Source organism: Pristis pectinata, chromosome 12 (assembly GCF_009764475.1).
Source record: "Pristis pectinata isolate sPriPec2 chromosome 12, sPriPec2.1.pri, whole genome shotgun sequence".
Lineage (NCBI taxonomy): Eukaryota > Metazoa > Chordata > Chondrichthyes > Rhinopristiformes > Pristidae > Pristis > Pristis pectinata.
This window is the reverse complement of record NC_067416.1, coordinates 9,800,328-9,826,462: the sequence shown is the minus strand read 5'-3', so window position 1 is coordinate 9,826,462 and position 26,135 is coordinate 9,800,328. Positions and strand designations below refer to the sequence as shown.

Sequence of the window (26,135 nt, the reverse complement as noted above, 5' to 3'; positions counted from 1 at the left end):
CGGAGAGGGTGCAGAGAGATTTACAGTTGCAGTGATGAGGGACTTCAGCTACGTGGTAAGACGAGAATGGAGACTGCAGACACTGGAATCTGGAACAAAAAAACAAACTACTGGAGGAACTACAGTGGGTCGAGCAGCATCTGTGGAGGGAAACAGACAGTCAATGTTTCAGGCTCGAGACCTTTCATCTGGACTGAACGTTGACTGTCCATTTCCCTCCACAGATGCTGCCAGACAAGATGGAGAGGAGGTTTGATGTACGTGCGCAAGATCATAGAGTCATAGTTATACAGCACAGAAGCAGGCCTTTCGGCCCAACTCATCCATGTTGACCAAGTTGCTTACCTGAGCTAGTGCTGTTTGCTTGCATTTGGCCCATATCCCTCTAAACCTTTCCTATTCAAGTACCTATCGAAATGCCTTTTAAATGTTGTAATTTGTTCCTGCTTCTACCACTCCCTCTGGCAGCTTGTTCCAAGTAACCACGAGCGAAATAAAGGACTACAGATGCTGGAATCTGGGTGAAAAACACTATGATGCTGGAGGAACTCAGCAGGCCAGGCAGCAACCTTGGAGAAACACGACGATGCTGGAGGAACTCAGCAGGCCAGGCAGCAACCGTGGCGAAACACGACGATGCTGGAGGAACTCAGCAGGCCAGGCAGCAACCGTGGAGAAAAGCAGGCGGTCAACGTTTCCAGTCAGGACCGTTCTTCAGGACTGAAGATAGGAAAAGGGGAAGCCCAATATATAGGAAGGAAAAGCAGAGCAGTGATAGGTGGACAAAAGACGGGAGGCGGGGTGGGCACAGGGGTGGTGATACCACTACCTTCTGTGCGGAAAAGTTGTCTCTCAGGTCCCTTTAAAAGTGTTCCCCTCTCACCTTGAACCTATGCCCTCTAGTTTTGAACTTCCCTTATCTGGGAAAAACATTGTGACCATTCACCTAATGAACGACCCTCATGACTTTATATACCTTTATGAGGCTGCTTCTTTCGTGGATGAGTCAAGGATTACGACACAAGGAATTAAAGTGATGGACAAAGAAAAAGAGGTGAGGAGTGTGAACAAACATTTATAGACAAAGAACACCTACAATCTAGGACTCACTAATGGAAACAAAGTTAACTCAAGGTCCCAATTGAAAGAGCTATGTGGAAAGAGCAGGAGAATTGAAATGAAGGGATTGCTCTACAGTAGGGACAGAATGGGCTGAATGTCCTCCTGTGTCACAACAATTCTCTGATTTGAAGAGTTTAAGACTTCAATGAAATCTAATTCAGAACTGGAAATCAATAGACAGTCTCTGCTATATATTCGTGTTCAACCCATACAACCCAGGATAAATTCATACCCCCGGGACCAACTAATTAGATGCTTTTAAAGAGATTTGTCTCAGAATTTACCAGGCTACACAAGAGTGTGTTTGGGTGAGGATGGAGAAGTGTGATCGTCTCTCTGATCAAAGAATTTGAATGGCAGATGTTGTTGGAATTAAACTAATATGAATAGAAGATCCTTGTTTATCATTGCAGCGTCTCTCTACAGTGTAGATGTTTGCCTTAAAAAAAAACACCATGGGGAAGCACTGGCTTCAACAAACAACTAAAGCAGGCTTACGGGAAACAACCTAGCAGTTGTAGCAGCTGGGAATTGGATAAACAGTAGTCAATCTCTACTTTAAGCAGATTATTTTGTTTAGCAAATACAGTTAATACTCATAAGGAATAAAGTTTAATTTGCCTTTTAAAGACTTTCTCCTTTAAAGCAGCAGTTGCATAAACTTATATTTGGTGATTATTGGTGAATTATTCAAGCCATCAATTATGCAGGTGGTCTCATTAGTTCCGTAGTATGAATAATATAAAGGGTTATTTTTTTAAGTTAATGCAAAGAGATGTGAATTTTTTACATTAGCTTTTAAAAGAGGCAAAGAGCAAGTGTCAACATGCTTAGTGTTCTGATGCTATAAATATTTGATTCCAAGGGAATGCTGGGTAATTTCATTGCTGGGTGAAAAGGTTCATAGTTCACCCCAACGAAAATAAATTGAAAGGTAATATCTGGTAAAGAGTATGTTACCAAGGATGTAAATCCCAATGGAGAGTTTTGGGAACACCATCCACTTTGAAAGCTCTTTATTTCCTTTTGAACCACCAGCATTTGCCTTTCTTCCATGGTAACATTGGATCCATCTCTTTACATTCCTTTTTAATCTATCCCAGATGATATCTGCAACTGCAATTAAGTTTCTCGACCTTACCATTTTGGGCTTTGTTTTTAAGTAGATTCTGGCTCTGGAAGATAAAGTTGACAGCTGAAATAATGGAATGTGACATTTGGAGCGGCTTATTAAATATGGAACATATCCCCAGGAATGGATTACATAGAAGGTGTTATTAACTGTGAAAGTGTAGCTCAAGTGGTTTATGAACATCAAATAGACTCTCACTCAAAGGCTGCTACTTAGTGCAAAAACAAAACAGCTGACAAATATCTGGTACCGCATAACTTTTTTTCTGCTCTCTCACGGGATGCAGATGTTACTGGCAAGGTCATTATCTAACACTCACCTCTAATTTCTCCTGAGGAGGAGGTGGAACCACAAAAGTCCTTCAAGTCCCTGCTAGGCCATTTCACAAAGCTGTGAAGAGGTGACTGCATTGTTGTGGGCCTGGTGTCTTTTGCAGGCCGGACAGTGAGGGCAGATTGGTACAGGGCCTTTGCCTTTCAGGCGTTGAGCCTAAGACCTGTCTGCTTAGATCCTTCAGTGAAGGAGCCATCAATGGATTGGAGGTTGGCCAAACATCAACTGCATATTGCAGCTTGACCACAGAGGTTCCGGAGTGTAGTTGCCTTACACTGAACAGTTCCTCATTAGTTCCCATTAGAAGATCAGCTCCACTCCCGTGGGGAGGTTGTTGGAGATGAGGTGCAGCATTGTGGTGAGAACGTTTGAGAAAAATCTTGGAGCAGTGAAGCAGCCTGGTTTGACACCTGTCTTCACCGATACTGTAGTGCTCCCGATGTGCCCTCCTCTGTATTAGTAAGACCGAACGCAGACTAGGTGACCGATTTCAGAGCACCTGAGCTCTGTCTGCAATGGCCATCCCAAGCTCCCAGTCGCATGTCATTTCAATTCCCCTTTAGATTCCCACACCAACCTGTCTTCCACTGCTAGGATGAGGCCCAACGCAAACTGGAGGAGCTACACCTCAGATTCCACCTGGAGGTCCACAATATAACGGTAAATTTTCCAATTTCAAGTAACTCCTTGCCTCCAGTATCCCCCCACCCCCTCTTGTCCTCCCACTACCTTCCCCTCTCCGCCACCCCCCCTCCTTCCAATACTCCTCTGGTCCTCACATTTTTGTCCCATTTCCCATATTTCTCCTCTAGCACCCCCCCCATCACCTATTGTCATCCCCCTCCCTCTCTTGGTTCCACCCACTTACTACCCACACATTTCACCCACCGGCTCCCCCACCCTTCCTTCCCCCTCTGGTTCTAGATTCACCTGCCCTTCACCTCTTCCCTAATGGTTCCCATTGTCACTTTCCTTACTGAAAAGGTTCCTTTGTGTCCCTGCTTATCACCCTCTTCGCTGTCTCCACCTTCACTCTCCCCTCCTCCTCCTGGCTTCATCTGCCCTTTATTTGTCTGCCTCCATCAAAAGCTCTGACCCAAGGCCATCCAAGGTGCCATATAATAGTTTCGTTTTTCATTACGATTGTAAGTATTTTGATGAAATTACACTTTATTATATGTCTCTCTGGAGATTGAGGGTGGGAACTAAATCTGCCTGGGAAGGTCAATAGTAAATCATCAACTCAATGGACACCTCCCATTGTCTATTCTGTTGAAGTCATTGGGGGAGAATGCTGAACTTGTGATTCACTGTCAAAAGTTGGGACCAATGGGCAAAGGGTTGCAGGGCTCCTCATCCTCTGGGGCTCAGCAGTGCCTCCTGCTGGAGGTTTCAAACTGAGAAGTTACTTTATAAAAAAATTATTTCCACTGGCAACAGTCCTGCTTCCCAGAGGTCAGCCTGCTGACAGTGCAAGGTTGCTTTGCCCTCTCATGCTCCTCTTGTCTGCTGGTGAGATTGTACTCAGAATGTGGAATGATTTTGCCCAGAGCTTTGAACGTTCTCAGAGCTGTTCAAAGAACATGAGATAGGTTGCAAACTCAGCCACTTTCCTTGACTAAGGACTCGATTAGCAAACATTTGACATTTTTGTTTCATACAGTCGACATTGATGTGTCACCTTACCTGTGGTAATGAAGTAGCTTGGCTATGACTAATGTATACTAATGTGTCAGAACCTTCAAGGATGACTGGCCCTTGGAGGACTATTGGCAAACTTTAACAAGTGGGGTGTTATTTTCAGATTAGTAATTTCATTTTAGAGGATGAATTAGAGTCATAGAGTCACAGTGACACAGAGCCCTTCAGCCCATCGAGTTAGCAGCCACCATCAACCACCCATTCACAATCTTCACACAATTTTCCAAAACCAATCTTCTTTGGGTCCTCCACCTCACTCACAGCAACCTCAGAAGAAGCGACACAGAATTCCTGAGAAAATTGTTCCTTTTTTACGTGGTGACGTTACAGCGTGCAAACTATTTCTCTGTTTGGGAGCCAGAGGATGCAGATGGCAAAAGAACCATCAGGCAAGTAAAGATTATGCTTCTTCTGTGGTGCACTGTTATGGGTTGGAAGTCACTGCCAGAGAGAGGGAACTAGAAAACCACTTGAAAAGGAGAGAACTTGCAGGGCGATGGGGAAAAGGGTGGGGAGGGAAACAAACTGGATAATTCGTTTGAAGAGCTAGCAATAACAGTGTGGGCCAAATAGCCATGATGCCGTACGATTATAGGAGTAACTTCAGTGGGAATTCATCCCATTGTTGGAGGAGTTTATTAATGTTGAGAGAGTGAACAGCCTCTTGTTGGATACAGTGTATGAAAGCTTAGTACAAATAACCGTGGCTGCGTAATGGGATGGGGAACAAAATTGCCATAAAATATCTCAGGCAAAATGGATATGTCGGCAGACACAGACTGACAGATCATTAGTTGTCGTTATAAACACTGAATGCTGACAGGAATTCAAAAATACCAGTCTAACTGTCCTGGGAATAACTTGTCTCATGAACGTTAAGATTTTCTGTCTGATCATCAGACCTCTTGTAATTTTACTGATTTATGAACCCAACCATTGAACTAAGAGAAAAGCAATCATGACTTATATACAATGACACAGAAGGAGGCCATTCGTTCCTTTGTGTCCAGCTCCCAGCAGAGCAATCCCATTAGTTCCATTCCCCCTCTCCTTATGTCCCTGTATCCCTGCAATTTATTCTCTCTCACCTGCCCATCAAGTCTCCTTTCGTTTCTTTTGTCACCTGCAATTTTACACAACTTTATTCAACGCTTCTTTCTCCAATGTTATAATCAAATTGCTGCAGTTTGTCTACCAGCTGTGAGCGTTATTGTGAAAGGTTTTTCAGGGCAGTACATACACTAGATATTCTTTCATGGTTGGCAATTTATTTTGCAGTCTATCAAACTGAATTTATGGAGTTGACAGCTGTTTTGTTTCAGTTGTTTCTTGTTCTATGAAACAGCTGTTAGTCGCTAAGGCTGTGCTTAGGCTAAGGAATGACGGCAGAGAAAGATGGCACTGGTCACACCTCTCCCTTGCATTAACTTGCTGTTCACTTGGTCATAGGTTTCAGATGTCCCCTCACCTGATATAATGTGTGGCTGATAGATCATAATGGAAGAGGAACATTGTGCAATGAGATCATGGAGTCATGGAGAGATATAGCACAGAAGTAGGTCCTTTAGCCCATCAGGTCCATGCCAACCATCAACCACCCATTTACACTAATCCTATATTAATCCCATTTTTTATTCTCTTCACATTCACATTCCCAAGGTTCTACCAATTAACCTGCTAACCCGAATGTCTTTGGGATGTGGGAGAAAAGCGAAGCACCCAGAAAAAACCCCGCATAGTCACAGAGAGAACATGCAAACTCCACACAGACAGCTCCCAAGGTCAGGACTGAACCTGGGTCTCTGGTGCTCTGGGGCAGAGGCTCTACCAGCTGCGCCGTCATCTGAAATGTTGCTTTCAATAACAGAGCTTCTGAAGATCTGGAAACTTATTGGAAGTGGCATGACTTTTAGACTGAGATGGTTGATAAATGTTATGGCTGTCAGGTAGTTTATGTGCTTCTGATGTACGCTTCACAAAACTGAAACACCACTTCATGGACTACCTTTATAAATCTCACAACTGAAAAATTTCAACACTCAATTGAGTTTCAATTTCATATCAGATTAATTACATAATAGTCTATTAACTATTAATTAATATCCATTAATTTATTCCTTTTTGCTTTATTATATTTTGGTGTATTCTAAAATATAGTAACATGTTTAGGTGAAAAATTTAATTTTAAGTTAAATGCAGAAAACTGTTTCTGGGCAAGGTTTGCAAAATGTCACTTTCCCTGATACACTGGCTGTGTCCCATAACTTCCTGAGATTTTGCCAATTCTAACCATGTGCAACAGCTACAGTGGGAAACAAATCTTGTAGGAAATGGATTTTGAAAACTAAGAGCTCAATAATTCAGCATTCATTCACGTCACTCCAACAATAAATTCACTCTTATGTTGACGGAGCTTTGGCATGTTGACTGGACTGGATCCTTCCAGGCAGACGTCCAACTGAGGAAATCCATTCATGCTGAATGTTATTAGTTCTGTACCACTAATAGTGATGCAATAAGGAGCTTTCTCTTGATCCAAACTGTCTGGTGATTCCCTCTGGCACCTTGTCCTTTGATGAATCACTGTAACTGTACAGCAAGAACCACTACCCAAATAAACTAGAGATTTCATGGGCTGTGACTCCACACAAATCCCCAGGCAGTTGTCATGCCCAAATAGGTCCATCCATTCCCCATATGGAATGAGACTCTGAGGCCACGAGACAAGAGAACCTCAGCAAAATGCATATTGAGTGTTATACCCTCCGATGCAGACTGCTTGGTCTTGTAGGAGCTACTGATTTATTTATCTTTTAACACATTGCACATCTCTGCTCTTAGGCATACAGTCTTTCCTTTGCAAACTCATGGATATAAGCTCCGCTAATAATTCTTGGTGATGGTGATAAGGAATATATGATGCTTGTGCTGTGTTTTCTTGCCAGTAACATTCAAATCCAATTCGCAAATAAAATAAATGCAAGTATGGCAAAATGAAAACTGAACAAAGATCATTTTTGAGGTATCTGCGAGGGAGAGGAGGGATTTGCCGATATATTTGCTGGAATTTAGAAGATTAAATGGTGATTTGATTTTTCAGAAAGTGAAGGGAACGATTGGCTAGAAAGAAATAAATGATTTACACTTGTTGGGGAATCTGGGATTCAGCCGCAGGGTCTGAAAATTTGAAGCAAGTTGGGAATCATTACTGAGAAGAAGGAACACAGGGCTTTGGGAAAAGGGCAGGGATTTGGGATTTGCTGGATTGTACTTCACAGAGCTGATACAGACTAAATGGGCCAAATGAGCTCCTTCTGTAACTCAATCATTCTGTGATTTCTACAAATGTATGAATTAGAAGCAGGAACAGATCGCATGACTCTTCATGCCTGCTCCGTTTTTCATTATGATCATGGCTGATCTGATTGTAGTCTTAACTCTGCATTCCTGCCAAACTGGGTAACCTTTCACTCCTTTGCTTCTCAAGAAGTCCATCCTGACTGGTTGCATCATGGTTTGATTCGGCAATTTGAATGCTGCAGAGACCATGGACTCAAACAACACATCACAGGCACATCCCTGCCCACCGTCAAAAGTATCTACATGAGGCGCTGCCTCAAGAAGGCAACATCTAACAACAAAGATCCCCACCATCTGGCCCATGCCATCTTCTCGAATCTACCATCGGGCAGGAGGTACAGAAGACTGAAGTCTCACACCACCAGGTTCAAGGACAGCTACTTCCCTTCAACCATTCGGTTCTTAAACCAACCTGCACAAACCAAATCACTACCTCAGTAGAGCAACACTATGACCACTTTGCACTGCATTGGACTTTGTTTTGTTCTAATTTTGTTCGTTCTTGGACAATTTTGTATAATTTATGTTTAATTTATGTTTTTCTTGTGAATATTGTGTTGCTAATGCTATATGCCTGTGATACTGCTGCAAGTAAGATTTCATTACACCTGTGCATACATGTACTGTACTTGTGTGAATGACAATAAACTCAACTTTATTTTTTTGACTTTGAGAACTCATCTACCTCTGCCTTAAAAATATTCAAATTCTCTGCTTTCACTGTCCTTTGAGCAAGAGAGAGCTCCATAAACTCAAAACCCTTTGAGAGAGAAAAAAAAATCACACCCCAATTCTGTCTTACATGGAGATTCTTCATTTTAAAACAGTGACCACAAGTTTGAGATTCTCCCACAAGAGGAAACAATTTTGAATTTGGTAAAAATCTGGAATTTTTTTCTATAAATGTTAACTATTACTGTGTCAATGGTTAACTTGAAATGAACAGGTTTGAAGGGCTAACAATCATCCTGGACACAAGTCCCAATGAAATGCCTCATAATTCCCATGCAAAGAAAACAGATTACTATCAATAGGATGATTGCAAGCGTAACTCAAACCAAGCCAGTAAGCACTGGAGGGAGACTGCAGACAAAAGAGAGATCAGATACCTTTAAATTTCAGATCCTGACCCTTCGAAAGAGTTGCTTTTCCATGTTTCAGAGCCCGGCAAGGATAAGTAGAAATCTACGCTTGTGGTGAGCAACATTTCCACACTGATCTTATCCTGGTGGACCAGGTTAATTCCTTTATTAGAAGGAGTTCTGGTCCAATTCAGTTTGTGTGATGAAGGTCAAGCCCAGCCACTGTTACCAGTCTGTTCCATTATCTGAAAGCTTAATCATCCAAACTATGACGAGTGGGTAAATACATTGCAAGGCTTTCTCTCTGCAAGCAAAATCACGACCCAGAATATGACTGCGCTGCACAACCCATGAAGGTCATAGAGTCTTAGAAATTTTGAACACAGAAAGAGGCCATTCCACCCATCATATCTGTGCTGGCAGAAAATGAAACATTGAGACTAACTCTACTTTTGAGGCTTAGTCTGTGGCCTTGTGGGTCATGGCACTCATTCAAATACTTCTTCAATATAATAAGGATTTCTGCCTCCACCATTCTTTTGGACAATGAACCCCACTGCTCATCGGATGAGTCCTTCCCCCTCTTTAGCTGACTCTTCTAACCCTCGCTCAATTTCTCATTGATCTTCACCAGGACAGTTATTGGTCCAAAGCAGTTGGTCTTGGAGTCCCTGTGAGAGTAGGAGGAAAGGTTGATGAAGATACCCATAGGAAATCTGTTGGAATGGAACCATGTTTCAATATCAGTTGAGGACTTGGTATCTCATGGAGTGGTTGAGGCAACTAATATTGGCACACATAATGGTAAGCTCATGGGAATGGATGGAGATAATGACGAGGTTAGATGTTGAAAGTATCCTGACTGGTTGCATCACGGCTGGTACAGCAATTCCAATGCACAGAAACGCAAGAGGCTGCAGAGAGTCATGGCACAGCCCAGTCCATCACGGGCACAGCCCTCCCCACCACTGACAGCATCTACAGGAGGCGCTACCTCAAGAAGGTGGCATCTGTCATCAAGGATCCCCACCATCTGGGTGATGCTCTCTTCTCGCTGTTACCATCAGGCAGGAGGTACAGAAGCCTGAAGTCCCACACCACCAGGGTCAGGAACAGCTACTTCCCTTCAGCCATCAGGTTCTTGAACTGACCTGCACAACGCTGACCCTACCTTGGAAATGGAACACTACAGACCACCTCCTGCACCACCACGGACTTGCCTCTGATTTTGTGTCTTTTTTTTGCACTAAGGTTTTGTTTTTGCACAGTGTTTCTCTCTCTCTTCACTTTCTTGTACAAGTTATGTATAATTTATATTTTGCGTGTTGTCTGTATCTACATATCTGTGATGCTGCTGAAAGCAAGTTTTTCATTGTACCTTTCTTGTGTACGTGACAATAAACTCGACTTGACTTGACAAAGGCAGGAGGATGCTTGCATGGGTTATGAACAACATAGATCCAGTGGACTGAATGGCCTATGTGTATGCTATCTAATGCTATGTAAGAGTATGCTTAAATATAATGCAGCCCACAATATTTGGCTTTCCATCACTAAATTTCTGGCTCAGTAGTATCACAGAGAGGAAGGTAGGCAGAAGCTGTGAGAAACCTCAGTGTGCGCTAACATCTGAGGATTAATGATAACCATTTCCATCTGCACAGGGAATTCCAAGATCTATTTTCCACATTTGAGACTACCACAGCTATTTAATAACAATTTCAACTTGGCTAGAGTTTCCCAAGCGGTGCTGCTCATCTCATGAGGAAAGAGTTGAGGTCCCACGAGGCATTGTTGTATCTTGTAGACTTGTCAAATTCCATAAATATTCAAAGGTTGTTGTTCCTTTCGCAGCCGGTCCATGACTTCCACAATTCCTAGCTGTGAGGCGAGCTCCCTTACTGAATACTTACACTCTGGTGACGGTCTGCTGAATACACTGGATCTAGTTTGGGGCAAATACTCAGAGTAGCATGGGGAGAGGTGGGCTGGGGTAGGGTGACCAAGTGTGGCTCCAAAGTAATCCTGAGTGGAATGTGAAGATTTAATTGAACTTTAAAATCAAAGACCTTTCCAATCCTGGTGTTGATGATGTGCTGAATAATACAGAAAATGCAAGCTATCAGAAGTCCTAATCTATAATGGTGGTGCAAAGGTTAAATTACTGAATGAAAGGCTTGGACAAACAAGAAGGCAAAGTCCCACCCCATGTGCTTGACTCTTAAATGGCCGAGCAAGTTGCAGGTGACTCACCGTCACCTTCTCAAGGGCAATTAGGGATAGGCAATAAATGCTGGCCTTGCAAGTGATGCCAACATCATGAAGAATAAATAAACAATAAAATAACATCAGCAAAATGCCTTGCCAGGGGTCTCTCAACAGCAAGATCCTCCTTTATCCACGCACAGAAAAAAAGACGATGGCATTCCCAATAAAGCTCTGAACTCTAATGCATACCCACTCCCTCTACACACCAGTGGAGATCTCTTCCTTAGTTTGAACAGCCAAGATGCTAAAATATTGGTATTGGTTTATTATTGTCACTTGTACTGAGGTACAGTGAAAAACTTAATATCCTTGGATTCGCAAGATGACTACCAGACCAATAAATACTCTTCCTTTTAGATCAGATTCCAAATGGCTAACTTGGGGTGTTAAATAACTAATTAGAGAGGGTTTGCTGGGATGATCCTGTGCATGGAGAGTCTGTACTCATTGGGGTTTGGAAGAATGAGGAGCATTCTTATTGAAATGTATAAGATTCTGAGGGGGTCGACAGGGTAAAGACAGGGAGGATGTTTCCTCTCCTGGGAGGGTCTGGGACAGGAGGGCATGGTCTCAGAATAAGTGGGTGCCCATTGAAGAGAGAGATGAGAAAGAATTTCTTTTTTCAAAGGATTGTGTGTTTTTGGAATCCATTGCCTTGGAAGGTTGTGGAGAACTAGACAGATGGTTAGAGGGAGGGGGTTGAGGAAGGTTTGGAGCAGCCATGATTTTATTGAATGGCAGGGCAGACTCAAGGAGCTGAGTGGTGAGTCCTGTTATTATTTCTTATGGTCAAGGATTTTCATGATGCTATAGGATCCTTTGAAAATTACCCTGACAAGTACAGAAAGAACAATGGGCACCTTGAGTCTTCCCTTGCCTTAGACCACCATCCCTCAGTCCCTTGATTGTAATTCCTGCTTTCTCCTTTCATCTGAAAGGCTATCTCTGATTTTCTCTCCAGAGTTACCTGTTGAGTGTTCCCAGACTTTTCGGTTTCGAGGTGAGGCACTATTGAACATTAGGTGTCTTACACTTGTGAAAATATTCAAACAAAATAAGTAGCATCAAACAACCTGCTGGAGGATCTGAGCAACCTGAAACCCTGACAATTCCTTTCCCCTCACAGATGCTGCTCAACCCGCTGAGTTCCTCAGCGAATTGCTTGTTGCTCCAGATTCCAGCATCTGCAGTCTGTTGTGTCTCCAAAATAAATAGCTTAATTTCATCAAATATACTACTTCAAATGTTGTCAGGAGTCTGAGCATTGAACCCAGTTTCTATTGAAAATATATTTTAAAGATAAACTAGAGTAAAGATGATTCATAAGCTCTGAAATATTTTGGGTGCATTGAATTTTTCTGCTATCAGACATACGATGCCTCTGTTGGAGTTGGGCTCTGTTGTGTCTGAGACAAATTCCCACCAAGCCCCAAAGAGTCTCAAACCTGAACATGCATATAAATAATTTTTAGTCAAAGGCCTTAATAATGTACTAAAATAAATAATAAAACACACTATATTATAGATGAAAACTGGATGTTAACTCTACAATGCTGACTGACAATGTGATGCATTTGTTGGTCTTTTTTCATTTGCCATTGAGTAATATGGGATAGTGAACAAAAGTATGAGGTAAGTTTTAATAAGAGTCAATAAGGAGGAGGGTGGAGATATTTAGAGAGGGGATTTGTGACAGCAGAGGAATGACTCTTCAATGGTGTAGCAGAATTGGTATGCATGAGAGCTCAGAGTTGGTGGACAGCAGAATCCTTAGAAGTTTGTGGAGCTGGAAGAGGTTTCAGAGTTGGGAAAGATCTAAGACTTGAGGAGAAAACTAACCAGTCAAGGTGGTAATGTAATAGTTTTGTCATCCAAATTAAAATTGGAGAATTGCAACTTCAGCTGTTGACCCTCCACCTAGTGGCATGAGCATGTCACTGCAAGTGTGACCAAGAGTTTCAAATATGGATGGGGCTGACACCTGGAATACTTGTTAGATTATACATTTCTCATGAAAGCTGAACTTCAAACTGGAGTTGAACTGAAATTATTCTGGCGCTAACGTTAACAAAGGTATTGGTCTCTTGAAAGAATCATTTTTGTTTTACTTCAGTTTGGATTTCTGTTCCCCATAGAACATCGAACATAGAACAGAACAGTACAGGCCCTTCAGACCACCATGTCTGCGCTGACCATGATGCCAATTAAATTAATCCCATACCATCTAATTCCAGGTGGATTTACTTCATCTGTTGGAACAGATATTAAAATTTTAGCTTTCATTTGAAACTCCAGTTGCCAAATCTTGTTGGAGTAACCCTTGAGGTGAACTTCCATGATCATCTGCCTCAGGCCAAATTCTTTTCCAATTCAAACATTTTAATGACTCATGAATTAAAGTTTCTAAAGAAAGTAAGTAAACAAATCATTGATTCTTAATGAATTTACAAATTTTCTGCCTGGATTACACAGCAACATTCAGGTTAATCTAATTCCTGGAAGGTCCTTTGCAACTCTGGAGACTGACAACTCAATGACAAATCTCAACCCATTGTTTTCCATGTATTGCACTTTCTCAGCAGAGTCTGACCCTTTCCCTAAAACATGGCATTCAAGAAATCAAGAATCCAGAGACTAGATCCCTGACTAAATCAGATTAAAACCAAAGCAACGTCAAATTCTCTAAATCATCAAGACTGCTAGCTGTAGCTTTCAGCTTGGGTCAGAAAGTTGTGGGTTCAATCCCACTGCAGACACTTGAGCACAAAAATCTAGGCCAATGCTTCAATTTGGAACTGAAGGAATGCTGTACTCTCAGGGGTGCTTTCTTCCACAAAAGACGACAAACCCGAAATGGTGCAACTTTGCTTAGCAGCTTTCCTGTTGATCCAATCACCACCAGTATAATACTGCTTGTTTGTGGTCATTTTTCCTACATTACAACAGAGACCACACTTCCAACTGGTTGTAAAGTGCTTTGGGATGTCCGACAATGAATAAACCTATTGTTAAGACTGTGTTATGAGCCTGTGGTTGGAAAATGGTCCCAGCTTTTATCAATGGGCAGAGAAATAGCACATAATGAACAAGAGGTTTTCCAATAAATTGTCCGCTGTATACAACGTTTTGGGAAACTTGGGTAAAAATGTAACACCCAGAGAAGCGATGTAATGTAAATCAGCAGAGAGAGAAGCATTTGCCTAATGTTTTTCCAATGTGTGTGTGGACACTGAGTGAGAATTGCTGTTGGTGGCACAGGATTTTCCCATTAAACCATTTCTGGGGATAAACTAACTACGATTAAGAGCACAGAAACCAGTCTATATATCATTACGGTATAGGGTCATCTCGGCAGTTGGGTGAAGTGGCTTGAATGCTGCAAAGACAAAGACACTCAGCTGTGTGAAATGTGATCCCTGTCCCCCGAATGCTTCAGGGACATGGGCTACCCACAACAAGCACCTCAAGGTGGTGTCTCTGCAACATCCTCCAAGTCCATTGGCAGCATAAGCAATCCGCCATCAGTGTCCTCTCCCAGACATCAGCACTAAGTACATTCAGTCACCCCCAACAGATGGACCACATCTTCTGCATCCTTGACATCAGACTCCTGACAAGGACACTCCACTCTGAGCTCTGTCAAAGAAAGAGGTTACCAGAGGAACAGAGAAGACAATGCTAGGAAGTTCTCAAAGTGTCTATGGAAAGGTGCAACATCCATACAACCTCATGGGAATCCCTGGCCCTTGACCAATCAAAATAGAGGAGGAACATCCAGGAGGGCAATGACAACCTTGAGACAGTTTGCCATGTGCATGTGGAAGCCCCGTACAAATGGCCTATGGAGCACACCACCTCCTAAGCTTCCCACCCACCTCAGCAAACACCTCCTGGCCCATCTGTGGCAGAGTCTGCAGGTTCAATGTTGGATTCATCACCTACCTTAGAATGGACAGAAACTCAGGTGGATGCAAATCATTCCCAGCGTCAAGGGACCGCCTGACAAGGAGAAGATGTGAAATGTCAACAAGGGCACTTACCACTCAAAGTCCTTGTCTGTGCAATTACAAGGCACTGATGTCACCACTTCTCTGTATTTCTTCCCCAAAATGCACTGCGTTGCTGGGCGGCGTCTCTTGTATATCCGTGTTTCCCCCATGATACAAGGCTCTCCCTTCAAGGAAACCACACTGGTAAGAAATTAGGACTCAAAATAATCAACAGTTTGATAAGTGTTATACATCCTTTGGATTATGACAACACCCTACAGTTTTAAATTCCGGGACCATTGATAACAAATTGCCAGAGTTTGTTCTGAAAACAAAGTTTAGCTTAAAAATGCCAATGTGACAAAGCATGAGTAACTGAATGCTTTAATTCTCCATACTAATTAAAACCATGGAGCTGTCCAGATGAAGGGTCTCGACCCGAAACGTTAACTGTCCATTTCCCTCCATAGATGCTGCCTGACCCACTGAGTTCCTCCAGCGTTCTGTGTGTTGATCCAGATTCCAGCATCTGCAGTCTCTTGTGTGTCCGTGCAGATGGTGGTTGGAACACAGCAGCGCTTGATGTGTCTAATAAAGAGGATATCATCCCCTGCCCTATATCACCATTGTTCAAGGCTCATTCACACAGTCTCATCTTCAATGGTAGGGATTGAAGTCTATTTTTAAATTAAAGGGCACACTTTTAATCTACTGGTGACATATTATCATTGGAGGAGTCAAAACTGTGGTAGATATGATACAGATTTTATTAAAAGAAAACCTAAGTTACTTAGGATCGGATTAAGTAGTACAATGAAAATGTCAGGTCACTTAAGCAAGGCTAGGGATCAGGAAAAACCTTATTTTTCCACTGAATTACTTAGTAGGGAGAGGATCTACATCACTATCTTTAGAGAAGCAATAAAGGCAGCAATAATACTGATCCTTTGCTCTAGTTGGGGAATGCAGAAGTCTTAATTCCTCATTCTGATCTCTTGAATGTTTGAATGCTGCTCAGGATTAACTCACTAATTAATGGTTGGTAATTGGGTAGGGTAATAGGGTAAAAGTTGTCCTAGGTACGTTTGCAAAATGGAATTCAGGTGGAGAATATGGAAGCAGTCATTCAAATTTAATGCTAGGCAATGGATGGCAAATCAGAACTAATTTAAACCATAGAGACACAAAAGACTGCAGATGTTGGAATCTGGAGCAATATGATAGATGATAGATGATAGCCTCCCAACTCCATCCCTCACCTTCCCCTACCTGGTTCAATCTGCCCATTGTCTTTCTACAACCCCTCCCCCTCTCAGTCCACCAATCACCTCTGGCCTCTGTCTCACTGCACCCCCTCTCCTCCCCTCACCGTCTGGCACACACCCTCTTCATGTTACTACCATTGGGGAGGAGGTACAGGAGCCTGAAGACCCACACTCAGCATTTCAGGAACAGCTTCTTCCCCTCCACCATCAGATTTCTGGATGGTCCATGAACCCGTGAACACTACCTCATTATTCCTCTTCTGCACTACTTATTTGTTTTTGTAACTTATAGTAATTTTTATGTCTTGCGCTGTACTGCTGCTGCAAAACAACAAATTTCACAACATATGTCAGTGATAATAAACCTAATTCTGCTTATACTGTCCATTCCCCCCTCCATTCTCTTAGTCCTGATGCACCAACATCGACAATTCTTCCCCCCCCCCCCCCCCCACAGATGCTGCTCGACCTGCTGAGTTCCTAATTCACGCCATGCAGACCGTTTATTGGAACAGAACGTTCCACAATTGTGTTAAGAGGATAACACTCAGGACCAAAGACAGAAGTAGCTCCTTTGAGGGAGAGAAATAGGTGGAATGTTATCTGATCCAGTGTGTTAAAGGAAAGGATGGGAGTTTAGGAGTTTGGGCCTAGTCATCCATGGCTCTTCGATATATCCAAACCTTCATGTGTCTGCCAGAAGTAATGTTACTACCAAAAGAGGCAAAACTCTTGAAACATGCCGACTTTAAAACTCCTGTTGTTCACCTAGTTTAGCAAATCTATTAATTATTTTCTCCAATTTAGCATCCAAAATTTACTCATGCGAGAACTTTCTGTGGGATCGAGGGATTGAACTAACTACCACATAATTAAAAATCTAACAGCTCACCACTGTCTCTTCCCAGGGTGAAGGAAGCAACAAGTGAATTGCTGCAGGAAGATATAATTTTGTGTCTGGCAGCATACTAACTCAAAGTGCAGGAGCTGAGTTACAGGACGATAAGAGATGCGTAACAATACTTCTCCTCCTCCCGCTTGCGGTACTTGATGTAGTGAGCCATTGATCTCAGCCAGGCTGCAATGGGGAGCCACATAAAAGAGTTCAGGAAGGAAGGAAAAATCAAAGCAAGATCCACTTGAGGCTGCTCGCACTGCACTTCCCTGCTGGCAGATTAAAGGACAGCTGCTCAGAGGTATGGAGAAGCAAGCCACCAGCTGACTACAGAGATGTGGAAGAGTGGTGGTGGGGTGAGGGCAGAGGGTCAGGGTGGTGAGGAAGAGAGGGGAAACAGAAACATGGTGGGAAGGGTGAGAAATAAACGAGCAAGCTTATCCCTTCCTGCCTGAAGCTTGTTAAAAGATGAACCACTGCAAAGATAGTTTTGCAAAATTAAAATGGAATACATTATCCACTCCCCCAGAACCCTGGTGGTCAGTTCTCTGACTTAAACTTTAATTAAAATAGTACAGGCCGTTCCCTGGTAATGAGCGGGTTCTGCCTCTGTCGACATCCATAAGTCGATTTTGTCGATGTTGGAAAATGCACAAAAATCACTCGATATGGTAACCACCCCTCTACAGTATGATGAATGGCATCAAAAGCACGTAAAACTGATAACAAAGAACAATTGCTTACAGTGGAGACAGAGAGGAAGCTAGTTCTGTCGCTTGTGGGAATGAACGTATGTTTGTACCCTGGATTTTTAATTTATGGGAGCTTGTTCATATGTAGGGTTATCTAAGTTGGGTGTTTGTAACCTGGGGATGTCTTATAAATGGGTCAAGTCACATCTTGGCCCAACTGTCTACATCTGGGCAATAGTTAACCTGATAGTTTTGTCTACACCAACCCTATAGCTGCCTGGTCAACATCACTGTTTAATTCCAGAAAAAGGAAATAAAGTTAAAATATTTCAAACACCACAATGACCACATTGGGATTTGACCTCCAGGATGTAGATTATTAGCCACAGCTCTTTCTTACTGGTACAAAGAATTGCCCCTTATTCTCCAACAACCTGCTCTCCTGCTAACCAGTCTGTGTTTTGCCAAGTCACTGCGCTCCAGACTTCATCACAGCCTTCATCCAGATGTGACTCAAAGAGCTGAATTCCAGAGGTGAGATGCCCTTGACGTCAACTGTGAGTGGCACCAAGAACCTCTGGTAAAACTGAAGTCAGTGGCCGTCAGTGGAAAACACACCAATGTTTAGAAACATAACTTGCACAAAGGAAGATGACTGTGGTTGTTGGGGGTCAATCATCCCAGCACCAGGACATCACAACAGGAGTTCCTCAGGGTGGTGTTCTAGGCTTAACCATCTTCAGCTGCTTCAGCAATGACCTTCTTCCCATCATAAGGTCAGAAGCTGGGATTTTTGCTGATAATTAGACAATGTTCGATTCCATTCGCAACTCATTAGTAAATGGACCAATCTCTTCCTGCATGCGGCCAAGTCCGGGACAACAGTCAGCCAGATAATGACAATCTCCAACAAGTCTAACCTCCTACCCTTGACGTTCAATAGCATTTTCAAGTCCTCTATCGTCAACATCATCATTGATCAGAAGGTGATGGGATACTCTCCATTTGCCTGGCTGAGTACAGCTCCAACATCACTTAGCTTGATAATACCCAAGATAAAGCAGTCCACTTGCTAGATATTTTCCTAGATATTCCATAGGTGCATAATGGCCGTGATGTGTACAAGCTGCATATCGGTTACTTGTCTATTCCAAATGCACTGCAGTTACTTGTCTGTTCTGACAGTGTCTCCCAAACCTGCTCCCTCTACCACAAGAAGAAAAAGGCAGCAGGTGTATGGAAGCACCACCCTCTGCATATTCCCCTTCTAATCCCACACCATCCTAACTTGGAAATGTTTTGTCGGTTGTTCATTACTGTTGGTTTTAAAATCCTGGAACTCCCTCCACAACAGCACTGTGGAAGTACGTTTACCGGAAGAACGGCAGTGGTTCAAGCGGGTAGCTCACCACCACAAGGGCAGTTAGGATGGGCAATAAATGCTGGCCTTGCCGCGATGCCTAGATCCTGAAAAATGAATATATATCCACTATGTCATCAAACTCCTCAACAACGTGCTGAAAACGTATTGCCACCTGACAAAGATAAAACTAACATCACCAAGCAGGAGTCACAATCAGACACTCAGCCAACAGAACACCTGATAATCACAATCCTTGACAATGCAGCTCAGTGTAACGTCAAGGCATCAGTTGTTCAGTCTTGGATTAATAATTGAGGACACATTCAAGTGTAAATACATAAATCTGTGATAAAAATCCAGTAGCAGTAATGATAACCAGGAAATCACAAAAATGTAAATGTCCTGACCCAGTCTGGCCCATAAGTAACCCCTAACACAACACGATTACTGTTAACTGCTCTTTGAAATGACTTGGCGATCTCCCTAGTTTTTGAAAGAGTCAGTGAATGCTGGTCTTGCCAGTGTCATACAGCATGGAAATGGGCCCTTTGATCCACCATGCTGACCATAATGTACCTATACAGACTAACTCCACTCACAAGCATTTGGTACGTAGCTTTCTATACTTTTGCGATTCAAGTGCTTGACTGGATACTTCCCACATGCTGTGAGAGTACCTGGCTTCACTGCCCACTGAGGTAGTTACATTCCAGATTTCAACCATCCTCTGGGTGAACAGGTTCTTCTTCAGGTCCCCTCTGTACCTTTCACCCCTGACCCTAAACCTATGCCCTCCAGTTTTAGACACCTTTTCTATGAGGCAAGATTTCCCCTTACCTACCCTATCTGTGCCCATCATAATTTTGTGCACCTCTATCAGGTCCCCCCCACCGCTCCAAACCCAGACTCTCCAATTTCTCATTGTAACAATGATACTCATATCATATAGCTGATTCTGTTCATCTTCTACATCCACAGAAACCTTCACTGCCCCCATTATATTGTCCAGCTGATGCAGGAATGAACTACAGAGCTTTTAGCCCACTCTGGAGAAAATCTTTGGAATTTTGACCTTTGGAATTGGTTATCCTCTTTCTGTTGCGACTGAGGTAACATCAAAGGGAGGGAAAGGATCCCGAGGATTCAGAGTGCATTGTATTCCCGCTTGCTCATTTGCAGTGTTTTGGGACACTGACTCCTTTTGTTCTGCAGGAGTCAGTGTGAAGGGAATGCAGGGGCTTTAGTGGAACTTGATTTATAAATATAAGGAAGTGGAATATATAATCTTCCTGAGGCATCTTCTAACAGACCAATTGAGCAGAACTGCCAATTAAGTAGAAATGCCAATTAAGTGGAGAGTGAGGTAGGAATTGACTGGCTTGGAGAGTGAGCAGATGAAAGAGAAGCCTACCAGCTGACAGAGCACTGAGCTTGGTTTAGATTTTGGGATTCTGCTAAATCTGTCTCTAAAGGAAAATTGAAGATCCATAGAAAGCCAAGCCCATCATTTAGACCCTGCTTTAAGAGGGTTAACCTGTTTATTTATGTAAACGCCAAGATCAAACAGATGGGAGCTTGTCTGCTGAAATCTAAACTAAGCCAGTGTCAGAACAGCTCAATTAGCCAACAGGAGGTCAGCTGTTGCTGGCACTTTAGCTAAGGATTGCAAATTGACTGTTTCACAACCTTCAGCCTAGCCTGAGGAGCCAGGACAACACTTTTGCTGGAATTGTTCCCCCAGAATTTAGACGTAGTTTGACAGCCATCAGACAGCTCATGGGTGCTTTCAAGTCTGCAGGACCAAAACCTCACACAGGGGGCTGTGAAGAGCATAGCACCGGTGATCAGGATCGTGTTTGACAGCCATCAGACAGCTCATGGGTGCTTTCAAGTCTGCAGGACCAAAACCTCACACAGGGGGCTGTGAAGAGCATAGCACCGGTGATCAGGATCGAACCCGGGTCACTGGAGCTGTGAAGCAGTAATTCCTACAGCTTTACCACAGTGGTAAAGCTATAGGAGTTATTGCTTCACAGCTCTGATCTCCTTTTAGATCAGGGCCATAGAGTCATATAGCATGGAAACAGACCCTTCAGCCCAACTGGTCCGTGCCGACCAAGAAGTTGATCTAAGCTAGTCCCAACAGAGTTATCAAGTACAGAGACTGTCACCAAATAACACCTGAAAAATAAAGAAAGACTCAATTTGGTGACCCTCCTCCCTGACCCTGTCCTGTCAGTCAGTAAGATTACGGCTTATCTGTTACCTAAATCTATATACTAGCTTTTTCTCCATACCCCTTAATATCTTTGGTTATCAATAATGTACCAGACATAGATATAAAATTCAGTATTGACCGGTCCCAGTTGCCATTTGTGTTAGAGGCTTCCAAGGTGCTTCAGCCTCTGCATGGAGAACTACCACTTCCATCTATTCCTGAAAGGCCGAGTACTGGTTTTCAAACCTTGCTTCCTGGTTCTAGGATGTGTGTGCCACATTGAGAGTGATTTTCCAAGGGACAGAGGGGAAATAAGTGGTGGAGTGAACGGGCTCTTTGAGCATCAACCCTGCACCACCCACCTAGTAGTAATGGATCAATGCAAGTGTGCACCACCACCTTCTCAAGGACAATTAAGGATGAACAATAAATGTTGACCTTCCTGGCACCACCACATCTGAGATGAAAGCATTCTCTTTAGATGTACCTTCTGTTTGGTTCTGATGAAGGGTGTCAGACCTGAAACATTAACTGGTTCTCTTTCCACAGAAACTGCCTGACCTGCTGAGTTTTCCTAGAATTTTATTTTGGTTAATTTCCTTGCTCTTACTATGTAGCAGCAGAGTTTTCAGTGATTTGAGATGCCATTTCAGAGCAGAAGATATGTCTGGTGAATGGGCTCTGTGAAGTGGAGCTGGTTTAACAAGCAGTAAGGCTGTCAGTGAGCGGAGCTGTCACCAAGCATGAAACAGTGAGACTTATTTGATTCAGGTTCAATGCTGTGTAGATTGAGGTCTGCTGAAACAGGCCCACTTTTGTGTCTTGTCAACTTTGATCCACTGCAACACTGATGGGCTGTCTTCTGTGCCCTGCCTAAATAAAACCCCTTGAATTTTATCCATCTGGGAACCACCGCGAGTGGCAGGCTTCTGGCCAATGATCAACCCCATTAAGTACGCGCCAGCATCACCCTGTACGCCATGTGTACCAGATGTCACAATCCAGGAGGGATGGTAATTAGACCAGGAGAGTGAACTGTCAATTGGAAATTAATTATGTTAAAGCTCCAGGCAAAATATGTCATGTGAAACCCATTAAACCAACTGGGATAATTCAAAGCAATTAGATCATGATGGGGGAGATAGGTTATTAGATTCTGTGGCCATTACATGAGATGAGAGCAGTGTCTTTAAACTGTTTTCTCTGGCTTTTATTGAAGTCTCCAAGCAATGCAGAAGGACAAGTATGGTGTATTATTGGGGTGGGGGGAGATGGAAGACGATATGATCACTCACCTGACTGTGCAGCTTCCAGACTTGAAAGTCATTTTCCATGCACCTCCTACTGAAGATGGACCTGTAGTCCACTTTAACCAGTTGCCAATCAGAGCGGTGGCTGAGGTGACCAAACACACTTCCAAAGGCAAAATAAAGAAAAAGGGTTCAATATAAATCCATGCCAATAAGACTTGCACTTCTAGTGATCATATTCATGCAATAATTCTTTTTCAAAAGCAGTGAACACCAACATTTTGTAGATAACAAGATCCTGGGAAAGGAATGACGTGAATGAAAAGTTCCAGGAGAAGAAATGTATCTTTGGTGGCCACACTGTAAGAAACTCACAGCTACTGGCTGCTGGTGATGCTCTCCTTCCTGACATTTAGTTCCACTGAATTCAGGAAGCCTTGTAACTGATGGATGATACTCTTGTACACATTGAGCCCTGATCGGATTTACTTCAGGGGGGATTGTTGGCCGGAACACATTGCTCTTCCTTGGTTAACAGCTGGATCCCAATGAGAGAAGGTGCCTCAGCTTAAGGCCACATTGCAAAGGCAGCCCACTCTGCTTTGATTACATAGAACAACATAGACCATAGAATAGTATAGCACAGGAAGAGGTCCTTCAGCCTACAATGTCTGTGCCGAACACGATGTTGAGTTGAACCAATTCTCTTCTGCCTGAAGACGATCCATATCCCTCCATTTCCCACATATTCATGTGTCTAACAGCCTCTTAAACACCACTATCATATCTGCTTCCACTATTCCTGCTGATAGCCCCTTCCAAGCACCTACTACTGTCTGTGTAAATAAACTTGTCCCACACATCTCCTTTAAACTTTCCCCCTCTCACCTTAAATGCATGTCATCTTCTACTTGACATTTCTACCCTGGGGAAAAATAATCTGACTGTCTACCCAATCTATGCCTCTCATAATCTTATAAACTGAGTCTGTTTACCTTGAGTCAAACGTGGGCAGAGTGAGGCCAACCGATTGGGTCCAACAGTTTGCCTCACACTGTCCATGTCTCCCTCAAGATAATGAAGGATAGTGGTAGGGGCTTCGATGGTCAGGCCTTCCTGTGTTCTGCTGGTAAACGGCTCCCTATTTGGGAGCATATTGCTGATTGGACGGAGTGGGGAAAAGGAATCCACCATTGCAAAGCACAGTAAGACCAGCAAGGTTAAAATACTGGTGATAGTGGAATGGTTTCATTCGTGCATGGGAATGAAAAGGGAAGGTGGAACGGTTTAATTTTGGGAGGGCGGTGAGGGGGGAGGGTGGAATGGCTTCATACGTGGAGACAGATCTTTCCGCAAGGAAAGATTGTCATTTGCTCATTCACAACAATTTTTCTTCCCCGTTAAGCTTAAAAAACACTTTGGAATTCAAATGAAACTTTAGAGGAGTTGAAGAGATAACTGGGACTGGGGGAGTGAATATAAGGAAATTGAATATAAGGATAAAAAAATAAAATTGATATTTTGCTCAATCAGAAACCAAAAGATTAATGAACACAGAGACAATGAGGGAATTGGACAGTGTGAGTTGGGTCATAGGAAACAGAGTTCTGGTTCACACAACAGAGTTCGGAATGTAACATGGAAATGCAATTATATACAGGCAGAATGCTGGAACACATAATCAGCGTCGTATATATCTGCAGAGATTATACGATGGCTTTACAGTGGATTGGTCAGACTTTAGCTTGAATTATCCACAGTTCTGGGCGTAAGGCAGCATACAGGTTCTGCAGAGGCTTTGAAAAGAGTGTGAATATGGCTAAGTGTAAAGTGAATGAACCGTGCAAAAGACTGAGTTTCACGACACGGTCACCCTCATTACAATCAGCCTCTTATCAGATGCTATACTGAGGGGTGAATCAACTGAACTAGTGTGAATGAAAGAAGACAAACTGAATTTAAAAGATATCTTAGAGAAAGTATCAATATTCAAGTTGGAGCAGATATTTGGTATAATCACTTGGGGATGGTGGCATGTAATGTCAGCAGTGTTCAAAATGTATTGGATGCAACAAGAGTTAGCTGGGTTAACTGATACCACAATGGGTGGATGTCTGAGCCATTTGGGATAGTTGAATGGGATCTGTGTTGTTTGCATGCCAGACCGGGTTATTTAGGTGCCTGACCTGATTAGCTGGGTACCAGGCTTGGTTCGTTGGGCGTCAGTCTGGGTTTAGCTGGATATTTGGCTGAGTTGTATGCCAACTGGATGAGTGTACCAGCTGGGATAGTTGAATGCGAGTCAGGCTTGGTTGGATGTAGACTGGGTTATTTGGGTGCCAGACTGGATTGGCTCAGTATTAGTCACCATTAACTGGATGCCAGTCTGGGTTAGTTGGATGTTAAACTAAATTAGTGGTGTGCCATTCTGGGTTGATTGCATGCCAGACCTGATCAATTGGGTGCTAATCTGGGTTAGATTAAAGTTAAACTGGGTTTGTTGGATGCCAGACTAAACTGGTTGGGTGCCAATGTAGGCTAGCTCAGTGCCAGACTGGACTAGCTGGGTGTCAGCTGGGTGGCAGGGTGGCAGGGAATTGGTTTAGTTGGGTACTAGTCAGGGTTGGTTTGCCTGGCTGGGTTAGTTAGTATAAAACTGAGTTAATTTAAATTTAATTTTTTTAAAATTTTGTTTACAGCGTGGTAACAGGCCCTTCCGGCCCAACGAGTCCATGCCACCCATTTTAAACCCAATTAACCTACCCGTACGTCTTTGCAATGTGGGCGGAAACCGGAGCACCCGGAGGAAACCCACGCAGACACGGGAGAACGTACAAACTCCTTACAGACAGCAACGGAAATCGAACCCCAATCGCTGGTGCTGTAATAGCGTCGCGCTAACCGCTACGCTACCATGCCGCCCTTAGTTGGATGGCACTCTGAATAAATTGGATGCCAGATTGAATTATCTGAGTAGTGGATTGGGTTCATTGGAAACCGGCATGTTTAGTTGGATGCTGAACTGGTTTAGTTGAAAGCCAGACTTGTTCAGTTGAGTACCAGACTAGATTAATTGGATACCAGATTGGGTTAGTTGGGTGCCAGACTGGGTTAGTTGGATGTCTGACTCAGTTAGTTGAGTACCAGACTAGGTTAATTGGTTGCCAGACTGAATTAGTTGGGTGCCAGAGTGTGCCAATTGAGATCCAGATTGAAATAGATTTAGGTTGATAGGATGCCAGCCCTGGTGAACTGGGAGCCAGTTCAGGTGGGATAAAGTGTAAGAAGAATGAGCTGGAATAACCATGTTATCTCTTCATATTCTGCACTTATTTACAAGCTCTTAGGTAAATTAATTATCTGTGTTTCAAGTTATCCTGCCCAGAAGTAGAGTAGAAATGAACATTACTAATTAAAAATGTAAAACATGCATGAGTGGATTGTCTAATCAGCATTATTCCATGG

The 26,135-nt window shown here is 43.1% G+C and overlaps 1 protein-coding gene across 1 annotated transcript in view; it reads right to left on the bottom strand.

The window, feature by feature from the left end:
• LOC127576893 (VPS10 domain-containing receptor SorCS1-like) overlaps positions 1-26,135 on the bottom strand; it is an 856,973-nt gene that overhangs the window by 86,879 nt on the left and 743,959 nt on the right. The window contains exons 15-16 of the mRNA XM_052027714.1: positions 22,716-22,833; positions 15,039-15,172 (exon numbers count right to left, since the gene is read on the bottom strand). Coding sequence (XP_051883674.1) covers positions 15,039-15,172; positions 22,716-22,833 — 252 coding nt within the window. The remainder of the gene's footprint in view (positions 1-15,038; positions 15,173-22,715; positions 22,834-26,135) is intronic.